The sequence below is a fragment of the Bubalus bubalis genome, chromosome 16 (assembly GCF_019923935.1).
Source record: "Bubalus bubalis isolate 160015118507 breed Murrah chromosome 16, NDDB_SH_1, whole genome shotgun sequence".
Classification (NCBI taxonomy): Eukaryota; Metazoa; Chordata; class Mammalia; order Artiodactyla; family Bovidae; genus Bubalus; species Bubalus bubalis.
Genome location: NC_059172.1, coordinates 38,026,355 through 38,039,013, shown reverse-complemented (window position 1 = coordinate 38,039,013; position 12,659 = coordinate 38,026,355). Strand labels below are relative to the sequence as shown.

The 12,659-nt window shown below is 38.8% G+C and overlaps 1 protein-coding gene across 1 annotated transcript; it reads right to left on the bottom strand.

Moving 5' to 3' along the window:
* LOC102411145 (olfactory receptor 52N2-like) lies at positions 1 to 963 on the bottom strand. The gene has a single exon (XM_006053093.1). It carries the CDS (start codon positions 961 to 963, stop codon positions 1 to 3), a length of 963 nt encoding a protein of 320 aa, XP_006053155.1.
* Positions 964 to 12,659: the final 11,696 nt, after the last annotated feature.

Sequence of the window (12,659 nt, the reverse complement as noted above, 5' to 3'; positions counted from 1 at the left end):
CTATTTCGCAGCTAAGATATCTTTCTCCTTAAAAAGTAACTTGATGACTCCTTCCCGGATCTGCTTGGTCTTGACTCCATATACAATTGGGTTCAGGGTAGGAGGCAACATCAAATAGAGATTAGCAATTATGATATGGACATGAGGAGGAATGCTTTTTTCCCCAAAGCGGTGAGTAAAAATGGTGAATAAGGCTGGAACGTATGTAATGACAATAGCACATATGTGAGACGTACAGGTGCTGAAGGCTTTGTGACGAGCATCTGCAGAAGACAGACTCACCACTGCTCGCAAGATCATAGTGTAAGACATAGAAATACAGAAAATATCAAAGCCCCCAATCAGGAGGGCTGCCAAGAGACCATAGATGGCATTGACCTTGACTTTGCCACAGGACACCTTGGCCACAGACATGTGGTCACAGTACGTGTGGGGAATGAAGTTGCCTCGACAATAGGGCAGGCGCTTGGTAAGGAAAGTGAATGGAAAGATGAGCATCACACCCCTCAGCAGAGTGGCAAGACCAGCCTTGGCAATGACAGCACTGGTGAGGATGGTGGCATAGCGTAAGGGGTAGCAGATGGCCACATAGCGGTCCAGCGCCATGAGCATGAGCACCCCAGACTCCATCCCAGTCAACATGTGGACAAAAAACATCTGAGCCAGGCAGCCATTGAAGTCAATCTCCTTAAGGTTGAACCAGAATATGCACAGCATGTTGGGTACCGTGGTGGTGCACAGGGTGACATCTATGAAGGAGAGCAGGGCCAGAAAGTAGTACATGGGGTGATGCAGGGCCTCCTCATGGCTGATGAGGTAGATGAGTCCACAGTTGGCCACAACAGCAATGATGTACATGAAGCAGAATGGCAGGGAGATCCAGATGTGTGCGGTTTCCAGCCCAGGAACACCATTCAAGATAAAGAATCCTGGTGTCAGGCTGGAGATATTGGCTCCAGACATAATGCCTGACATGTGGAGGGCATTTTATATTCTTTGTCTGCAATTGCTCTCTGTATAGGAGATAGAGGTGGGGTTAGAGACCAAATACAAGAATGGTTTGTAGAACGATAACAATGAAAGCCATGAACATTCATCTTGTTAGGATAATCAGGATGGTTTTTTATTTCCCCAGCTCTAGCAAAAGAATCTTTGAACTATGTTATCTAAAAATAAATAGTAGGGTCTTACTTTGTTTAATGTGAGCAGCAAACTTTCTGCTTAGAAAGTTAGAAAGGATACTTTCTACTATCCTACTGTCTCTGTCTCTTACAGCTCTTGCCTTGAAGATTATGAGGAAAGCAAGTTATATATGCAAAATTGTTCTGGATATCTTGCTAATGATAACATACTGTAGAAACTCAATAAAATTTTTGAAGTAGTAAGATTTAATATGATTGGCATTCAAACTCTGATGTCAATATCATGCTTTTCCATGTTGTGAAAATTCAGGTGTTCTTGAGAAGGAAAAAAAACAGTATTTACATTTCTAAATCATTAAAAAGTTTTATGATATTTTGGTAAAATTTAGAAAAATTTTTTGAATTCATTCAAAATAAAATAAAATTTTTTGAATTCATTCAAAATTTTGAATTCATTCAGATACAGAATTCTTTTCTTTTGGCTTCTCTGTCTTTCTACCTAAAATAATTTCTTTATTTTTAAAACAAACGAACACTCAAGAAACCCTTGAATTTATGAAGATTATTGATTGCCTATACTGCTGTAATTTAAACAATATTTCATTATAACTGTACAGGTAATCAGTACAACAGACAATACCATATTTTTGGATTGCTATTTCTTGTAGGGCAGTAGAAATGACTGAAAGATATTTGAAGAAATTTATAGATTCAGGGACATTTGAGTAAAATTGAAGGTTCCAAAGGGTTAAAATTGTTCTTTTATTCGAAAAAATAAAGGGATGCTTAAGCTGTGGCATAAACCTGAGTTCTCATGCAGCAAAGTCAGTGTCAAACACACCCATCATTCAGCAGACTTAAGTAGATACTTGTAGTGTGATGGCATGTATTACATGGCAGTGAAGCCACAAGGTACAGATTCTTTTCACCTAAATATTCAAGAAATTACCATTATGTCTACTTCTACTGACCAGACTACGTAGAAACCACCATAGAAAGAAGAAATGCAAAGGAATACAAGTTTCAGAGGCTCATGGTCTCTGCTTCCTAAGCTGACTTCATCTTGTGTGAACCATCTCTTCTAATAAAAAAGGCTCTCCCAAACTTCTCCTGAAACGTCACCACCTGGAGAAACTATCATTTCATGGACCTGGATTAGAAACACTTAAAGATAAAAATCTCCAGTGTCTACCATCTTTTATGTATACACCACGAGGAAATGAATAAAGTGGAAATGAGGTTAAGTCTAGACACCAATAAAGGCAAAAAAACACTGTCTCTTAAGAAGTGAAAGGGAAAGAGAAATACATTGCTTTTTGCTAATGTTGTCTTTTGGTAATTGTGCTTATATTCTTAGCCATTGTATTATTATCCAGGAATATCTCTATCTTTTTCAAATGGCTATTTTAAAAAATTACCCAAACTTACCTCAGTGTTAGGCACAAACAAGTTCTTATTCATGGCTGAGAAACCTTAGGAGTTTTTCAAAATCTGGGCTGACATCTTCTTACATAGGAATTTTAATTTCCCTGGAGAATCTTCAGCAAGGTATCCCAGGTGATTGACTCTCCACAATTAGATGTCTCAGAAGAATCTGTTTGAAAGAGAAAGAACTTTGGGCTTATGGTACTAGATAGGCATTTAGAAACTTTTGAATAGAAAAAGGAACAACAAAAGCAAAAACATATTAAAGTTTAATGCTTTATTCCCAAGTGAGAAATATGACCACCAAGACTGGTGGAGACAAATATCATTTAAAATTTTCTTCTCTTATTGCAAAATAAATACTTTTTTTAATGTAGAAAAAAATCTAAAAAGAAACTATAGAAAACATAATAAAAACTTGGAAAATCACTTGTTATTCTAATGAAGCAATAACCATTTTAAAATGCTTTATCTATTTGTCCAATAATTTTGGATTACTATGTATAATATTCTCTTTCATATAAACTTCATACTGTATGAAGTTTTGCACCTTTTTCCTCTAATATAATGTACATTTCTCATGTCATTCTATATGCCTTGCAATTGAAAGTTTAGAGCTAAACTTTCCGTTCAATAGTTGAAGCAAAATTAAACATTTTATTACTCTTGAATATTTAAATTGTTTCTAATTTTTGCTATCAAAGAGAATTATTTTATGGATATCCTAATCTGTTTGTACTATTGATTTTCCCCTCTTAGAATTATTAGAAATAGATTTGAAATTTGTGTAAAAAGAGGCATAGACAATTCAATTATGTTGATAAATTTGGAAAAAAATCATCTTCATAAAAAAATCATCTTCATATGGGATTTTCACTCCCATACACTATTAGTATGCTATCCCTCTAAAGTACTAACTATTATATGCTTGCTCTCTTTTCCCCAACTGAATTTGTGAGAATACTTTGATATTTTAGCTTGACTTAAAATCAACTTTGTTAGTAGGGCCTATGAAGATTTTTTTCAAGTGTTTTTTGGTCAGTTGTTTTTCTAATATTTGGATTATTCATGCTTCTCCTTATCCATCTCAGTAGAGGTGTTAGCTTTGATTTTATTGCTTGCTTGGCACTTTCAGTACTAAAATATGAACACATCTTCTGTAATAGTTTGCAACCATTTTCAAAGGTAGTATTGTTACTAAACTGAACTGGAATCCACTTGCAGTGGATGCGCAGCAAATCAATCTACTGACACCAACTTGTGGTGAGGGGAACATTTATGGCAGGGCACCAAGCAAGGAATAGAGGAAGATGGTAAAGAACCCGCCTGTCAATGTTGGAGATGTAAGAGACACAGATTCAATCCCTAGGTCTGGAAGATCCCCTGGAGGAGGGCATGGCAATCCACTCTAGTATTTTTGCCTGGAGAGTCTCATGGACATAAGAGCCTGGCGGGTTGTAGTCCATAGGGTCACAAAGAGTCAGATACTACTGTAACAACTTAGCACACACACATGAATGCATGCTCAAAAGATCCAAACCCCTCATGTCTTCTAAGGAAGGGTTTTCAAAGACAGTGAGAAGAATAGAATCATAAGATGTGTGATCAGTTTTGCACAAATCTCTAATTGTTGGTGAGGATATATCAAGGTGAAGTTTTAGGAATCAACATCAACAGTCTTCTGACTACAACCATTCTTGTGTCTGTGTGATTGTGGTGAGCCCCATCTCCATTGATGGGGCTCTGGTTTTTGCAAAACAACTGAGGAAAGCACATGAGCCCTTTACCTATATCTTCCAAAAGGAACTGGGAGTTCTTTATGGCTGACATTGTTTAAGTTACTATTACTTTTCTTGTCTGACTGCTTTTACTTTGTACTTTGCCTCTACATTCCCTTACTTCTCTAATGTTAATTCCTTGGGCTTTCTCTTTGGAATTTGGAGAAGGACTAGGAGACTAAAGCTTTTTGTATAAACAAGAAGCAGGGGAACACAGAGGGGTCTTGTCACCAAGAAGGTCCCTTGGGGTCCTGCCCAGTTTCAATTCCCAATTTTCTTTGATGCTCCTCCATTCTGAAAGGAACAGGGGTGACGATGGCTCTGGCTACTTTCTGATGGATGGGGCAACATCAATTTTTCAGAATTAGAGGAGTGATAATCGTAGCGTTTCATTTCAAAAAATTCTCAAGTCCTAGCTTGGCATCAACATTTTGCATTAGGAAGACATTACTCCTTTGTGACTGCCTTGTCAAGGCACCTAGACAATTATTTGATAATTAGTAGATGTATTACAATGAAGATGATGATCAAGACGCATCTTTGTAGAATTCCTGAGAAAACCCTCCCATCCCAGACAGCAACCAGGAAAATAAATCTTGGAGTGGGTCCTCTGTTCATTCATCTTATAACCAAGTGGTCTTTTGAAATAATCTATTCATTAGGCCTTCAACTTCTCCTGAGGTATTTGTATATGTACAGCCTGTGGCAAGTACACATACCCCTCTGTGTTTGGTCAAAATGAAATCCAAGGAAGTTCTGTTATCAAAGACCACCAGAACCAAAGAATCTAGAAATACACGTTGGGGCATGATGTTTTTTGGGCAATCTGTCCAATTGTGGTAGACAGGTTGCTTATCATATCTATTGATATATTGACATGGACTCTAGCAGTTGTGATGAGGATACCAAGAATACTTTGTCCTACTATCCTACCAACATCTTCTTAAGGTGTATGCTATTTCTAGGAAGAGATGTAAGGCTTTCTGAGCTGTGCACACACACGCACAAAAAGAGTTAGAAAATATTCAGTAAAAGCAGGACCCTTCATGAGGTTCGTGACATTGTACAGGAGACAGGGATCAAGACCATCCCCATGGAAAGAAATGCAAAAAAGCAAAATGGCTGTCTGGAGAGGCCTTACAAATACTGTGAAAAGAAGAGAAGTGAAAAGCAAAGGAGAAAAGGAAAGATATAAACATCTGAATACAGAGTTCCAAAGAATAGCAAGAAGAGATAAGAAAGCCTGCCTTATGATCCAGCAATCCCACTGCTGGGCATACACACTGAGGAAACCAGAAGGGAAAGAGACATGTGTACCCCAATATTCATCGCAGCACTGTTTATAATAGCCAGGACATGGAAGCAACCTAGATGTCCGTCAGCAGATGAATGGATAAGAAAGCTGTGGTACATATACACAATGGAGTATTACTCAGCCATTAAAAGAATACATTTGAATCAGTTCTAATGAGGTGGATGAAACTGGAGCCTATTATACAGAGTGAAGTAAGCCAGAAAGAAAAACACCAATACAGTATACTAACGCATATATATGGAATTTAGAAAGATGGTAACAATAACCCTGTGTACGAGACAGCAAAAGAGACACTGATGTATAGAACAGTCTTATGGACTCTGTGGGAGAGGGAGAGGGTGGGAAGATTTGGGAGAATGGCATTGAAACATGTAAAATATGTATGAAATGAGTTGCCAGTCCAGGTTCGATGCACGATGCTGCATGCTTGGGGCTGGTGCACTGGGACGACCCAGGGGGATGGAATGGGGAGGGAGGAGGGAGGAGGGTTCAGGATGGGGAACACATGTATACCTGTGGTGGATTCATTTTGATATTTGGCAAATCTAATACAGTTATGTAAAGTTTAAAAATAAAATAAAATTAAATTAAAAAAAAAAAAAAAAAAGAAAAACACCAATACAGTATACTAACACATATATATGGAATTTAGAAAGATGGTAACAATAACCCTGTATACGAGACAGCAAAAGAGACACTGAAGTATAGAACAGTCTTATGGACTCTGTGGGAGAGGGAGAGGGTGGGAAGAATTGGGAGAATGACATTGAAATATGTATAATATCATGTATGAAACAAGATGCCAGTCCAGGTTCAATGCACAATACTGGATGCTTAGGGCTGGAGCACTGGGACGACCCAGAGGGATGGTGTGGGGAGGGAGGAGGGAGGAGGGTTCAGAATGGAGAACACATGTATACCTGTGGCGGATTCATTTCGATATTTGGCAAAACCAATACAATATTGTAAAGTTTAAAAAAAAAAAAAAAAGAAAGCCTTTTCAGAGATCAATGCAAAGAAATAGAGGAAAACATCAGAATGGGAAAGACTAGAGATCTCTTCAAGAAAATCAGAGATACCAAAGGAACAATTCATGCAAAGATGGCCTTGATAAAGGACAGAAATGGTATGAGCCTAACAGAAGCAGAAGATATTAAGAAGAGATGGCAAGAATACACAGAAGAACTGTACAAAAAAGATCTTCATGACCCAGATAATCACGATGGTGTGATCACTGACCTAGAGCCAGACATCCTGGAATGTGAAGTCAAGTGGGCCTTAGAAAGCATCACTACAAACAAAGATAGTGGAGGTGATAGAATTCCAGTTGAGTTATTCCAAATTCCGAAAGATGATGCTGTGAAAATGCTGCACTCAATATGCCAGCAAATTTGGAAGACTCAGCAGTGGCCACAGGACTGGAAAAGATCAGTTTTCATTCCAATCCCAAAGAAAGGCAATGCCAAATAATGCTCAAACTACCACCCAATTGCACTCATCTCACATGCTGGTAAAGTAATGCTCAAAATTCTCCAAGCCAGGCTTCAGCAATATGTGAACCGTGAACTTCCTGATATTCAAGCTGGTTTTAGAAAAGGCAGAGGAACCAGAGATCAATTTGCCAACATACACTGGATCATGGAAAAAGCAAGAGAGTTCCAGATAAACATCTATTTCTGCTTTATTGACTATGCCAAAGCCTTTGACTGTGTGGATCACAATCAACTGTGGAAAATTCTGAAAGAGATGGGAATACCAGACCACCTGACCTGCCTCTTGAGAAATCTGTATGCAGGTCAGGAAGCAACAGTTAGAACTGGACATGGAACAACAGACTGGTTCCAAATAGGAAAAGGAGTTCGTCAAGGCTATATATTGTCACCCTGTTTATTTAACTTATATGCAGATTACATCATGAGAAACGCTGGACTGGAAGAAACACAAGCTGGAATCAAGATTGCTGGGAGAAATATCAATAACCTCAATATGCAGATGACACCATCCTTATGGCAGAAAGTGAAGAGGAACTCAAAAGCCTCTTGATGAAAGTGATAGTGGAGAGTGAAAAAGTTGGCTTAAAGCTCAACATTCAGAAAACAAAGATCATGGCATCTGGTCCCATCACTTCATGGGAAATAGATGGGGAAACAGTGGAAACAGTGTCAGACTTTATTTTTTGGGGCTCCAAAATCACTGCAGATGGTGACTGCAGCCATGAAATTAAAAGATGCTTACTCCTTGGAAGGCAAGTTATGACCAACCTAGACAGCATATTCAAAAGCAGAGACATTACTTTGCCAACAAAGGTTCGTCTAATCAAGGCTATGGTTTTTCCTGTGGTCATGTATGGATGTGAGAGTTGGACTGTGAAGAAGGCTGAGCACCGAAGAATTGATGCTTTTGAACTGTGGTGTTGGAGAAGACTCTTGAGAGTCCCTTGGACTGCAAGGAGATCCAACCAGTCCATTCTGAAGGAGATCAGCCCTGGGATTTCTTTGGAAGGAATGATGCTAAAGCTGAAACTCCAGTACTTTGGCCACCTCATGCGAAGAGTTGACTCATTGGAAAAGACTCTGATGCTGGGAGGGATTGGGGGCAGAAGGAGAAGGGGACAACAGAGGATTAGATGGCTGGATGGTATCACTGACTCCATGGACGTGAGTCTGAGTGAACTCCGGGAGTTGGTGATGGACAGGGAGGCCTGGCGTGCTGCGATTCATGGGGTCACAAAGAGTCGGACACGACTGAGTGACTGATCTGATCTGATCTGATCATGTTGCCAGCTCTCCAGGCAGTAGTATAACTACCCTTGTGTCAAAGGGTCACTTCCTATACCACAGACAAAAATATAACTGGCCAGGGGCCGCAAGTTATCCTTAGCATTGTGGTATCATTAATGTCTTCATTTTTAGAAAGTACAAAGATTGCCTTATGAAGCGAAATTTTCCATATTCCATTTACATGATATCCAATCTGTGTGACTTTCATGTATTACATGTTGACATTTATACTTTTTGTACATGGATCAGTTGTACATTAGGGGTAGGTGGCACATTTTTTCATGTGAAATGCAAGGGATTGCAAGGGACCGATAATCACCTTTTCTTCATGGAGATTACTTCAGATAAGTTGAGAGAGGGGACCGGACATTCTGAAGTTCCTTGGTTAATTAAAACTGGAAAGAGAATTTTCAAGGAAGAGGATTATAAGAAGTCTTGAGCTCTAACACTGCATCAAAATTGACTATTGGGACCACTGCAGGGAGATACTGTTTATGGAAGGTCAGGAGAATTCTATGTTAAATCCAACAATCACTTCAACTTTCCCCTCTGGCTAGACTTTGTGGCAGTTTGATTTAAAATATCAATATTTTCCTTCTAGGAAGTGGCATACCAAGTGGGTTAAGACAGAAAATGGAGAGAAAAGGCCATTGTCATTTTAATAGCAACTTCCAAAGTTATCTATTACTAACACATCTGGCCAGGTACCAAGCATTTGTAAGAAAATTAGATAGGCCCATAGTCAAGCAAGGGAATACCGATAGGTCAGAAAAATGCTCCAGTCAATCACAGATGTTACTATGAAAAGCCGTAATCAATACACTAGTTATTTAAGATACTTTAAAATTTTCCGTCTGAGTCCTAGTCCAGGTTCACAAGACTATCAATTTTGAGCCAGTGTGATGGCCATTTCTCCAGTACTTGTTGAAGGCTGTGGAGCTGCAGTCCGGTCAGAAGCTGACTTTACTTAAGTGTGGTGGACCCACAGCTTAATTCCTGCTAATATGGAAGAAAAATGAGTTTTTAGCACAATCTGATAAGGTTCCACCTATCAGGTCTGGAAATGATTCTCTACATGTGTCTCTTTCCAAGTTTTAGGGATATCCAGTCCCTAGTATAACACAGTGAAGAGGGACATTCAGGGAGCTTTCCTTATTAGCAAATGTATGAAGCGCATTCAGAACCACCTCCAGGTTTATATGTATCTCACAGTGTCTGTTTCCTACCCTCTGATCAGGTGCTTGAACCCTTAAATGCTCAGAATAGGAAAAGGGTTTCTTATATGAAATTTCATAAGAACTCAGTTGGAACTTGTTTCTAGGAGCCACTCTAATTCTAAGTAGTGCAACTAGCAGCTCTTTATACTAAGCTAAATTAGTCTCTGGACAGATTTTTGCTATGGTCTTCTTTAAAGTATGGTTCATTATCTCTGTCTTTCCAGCTGATTGAGGCCTCTATGATTCATGTAAAGTATACTTTATTTCCAGTTATTTAGATAACTCTGGTATCACATTGGCAACAAAGGCTTACTCCTGTTAACATTCTGGATTGAACCAAGGAAGTTTACCCAAATCTGAGTACTGTTTCTTTGAGCAGAGCCTTTACTATCTCACTTCAATGGGGAAATGTCTCTATCCAGGTTGTGAAAGTATCCACCATCACCAGTAAGTAGCAGAAATGGAAATTTCCCTTGTCTTTAGGCCAAGCTGTAGACTCTATTTGCCAGCCCTCTCCTGGTCATTCTCCTTAGCCTGGATCCTCATGCAAGGTGAGGTAACCAGGCCTTGAAGTTGCTTTCTTTTTTTTTCATTGCATTTTTTAAATTAATTTAGTTGGAGGCTAATTACTTTACAATATTGTGGTGGTTTTTGCCATACATTGACATGAATCAGCCACAGGTATACATGTGTCCCCCATCCCAAACCCCCCTTCCACCTCCCTCCCCATCCCATCCCTCTGGGTTGCCCCCTGCACCAGCTTTGAGTGCCCTGTTTCATGCATTGAATGTGGACTGGTCATCTATTTCACATATGATAATATACATATGTTGAAGTTGCTTGTTTGCATAGATCATGCATTTTTGTACCACCTTCTGAATTGTTTTGTTCAATATAATGTTGAATCCACTGGAGAGTATTCTATTTTCTTTATCTCTGTACATCTACACATGTGACAAGTTACATGTGATTGGTTAAAGTGTTGTAAAGAGTATGTAGGAGCAAGATAACTTTCACTACATTTGGTATCATCTTGCAATTTCATTCCCCTAACTTTCCCTTGGTAATAATATTCCATAGATGAACAGGAAATGTGATTTAAATAAATTGAAATATGACTGGGAGTTGCTTGTACCCAATACCTTGGTTCTAGATCTAATCAAATTGTATGAGGTTGATGTGGAAAGATTGGACCATTGCCCTGAGGTCTGCCTCACAACTTGGTCTCCAGACAGGAGATGGAATTTGAAATTCTATCCACCTTTTTATCTCGTCCTCACCTCTCCTCTCCTGTTCTTCCCCCTCCATCTCTAACTACCCCCTCCCATGAACGCAGAGTAGAATTTTCTTCCATCACTCTCTGCTTCATAACTGTTTAAGAATTTGTCAATGATTCTGGCCTCCTGGCTCTAATTCAGTGGTGAGTCTTAGTTTTCCCAATTATGTTGCTGTTCATTTCTTTCTGTGAAACTCATCTTTGATTTTGAAATGGGGAAGATGATATAAAATTAATTGGAAAATGTTACTTGAGTGAGTCAAAGTTTCTATTCACTACATTTTATTTTTCCAGGTTTTTGTGTTCTGCTCTGTGTTTATTGTGGCTGTTGCCTCTCACACACTCTTCCCACAGCATACGCCTATTCACATTATGGTATTTAAATTTAAGTATTCTGAGAGTCACCCAGCTGGCTGTTTGTATTTCTCATAAACCTCAATTATCAAATGAGAGGGACTTCCCACAGTGTGTTAGTGGTAAAGAATCCACCTGCCAATTTAGGAGACGCAGGAGATGTGGGTTTGATCCGTGGGTCAGAAAGATCCCCGTGAGTACAAAATGGCACCTCATTCCAGTATTCTTGCCTGGAAAATTATGCTATAGTTTTGAAATAAATGTTTGCGTATTTTATATAAAACATCATTATAATACATGATAAAATATATGTGTTTAAAACTGACAGTAGGGAAAAGTGCTATGTTTTGGTATGGTTTAAAAGAGAATACTTTGAGTAAAATTTTCCAAATCCAAAAACACAATTTCAAGACAGAACAACCTTACTGATTATAAGCTTATAAGTAGCAGTACAGAGAAGCACTTTTGTATTGATAATATGTTTTTAAAATTCAGGGTTTACTTCAAAGCAGGAAAATTAGCTTGCAAAACTATGTCGAGTGGTAAACATATTTCATAATCATTTGATGAGTGGGCTTCCCTCGTAGCTCAGCCAGTAAAGAAACTGCCTGAAATGCAGGAGATCTGAGTTCAATTCCACGGTCAGGAAGATCCCTTGTAGAAGGAAATGGCAACCCACTCCAGTATTCTTGCCTAAAGAATCCCATGAACAAAGGAACCTGGAAGGCTACAGGCCATGGAGTCACAAGAGTCGGACACAACTTAGTGACTAAACCACCAATATGATATTAAAATATGTTCTTCATATTAGCAGGCTATAGAAGAATATGGGGCTCCCCAGGTGGCCCAGTGGTAAAGAATCTGCAACCAATGCAAGAGTCCTTCTGCCAATGTAGAAGACTCAAGCGTCTTGGGTTCAATTCTTGACTCAGGTGGATCCCCTAGAGGAGGGAATGGCAACCCACTCAAGTACTCTTGCCTGGAAAATTCCATAGATGAAGGAGACTGGCAGGCTGCAGTCCATGGGATCACAGAGTTGGATATGACTGAGCACACGCAAACACACACATAGAAGAGTATACTCTTAAGCAATATCACTAATTTCTCTATTTCTTTATATGCTTCATTCTGTGCCCATTCCAGAAAGTCTAAATAAAGTTAAAGTCTGTGGGAATATAATTATTTCCTGTCAATTTTTTTCTATAAAATTTAGGTCTCAGGGTAGAAATTTTGTGATTTTTTTCATAAATCTTTGAACAGAATACTGACAGGTGATTTTTCTGACCTCATGGCTGATGAATTTTACATTTATTCTCTCTTTTACATACTTTTATTAATTTTTGTACTAAATACAGAATTCTATGTCATAGAC

Coding starts and splice junctions, on each gene's coding strand:
- LOC102411145 (XM_006053093.1), bottom strand. CDS start 963: ATGTCTGGAGCCAATATCTCCAGCCTGACACCAGGATTCTTTATCTTG.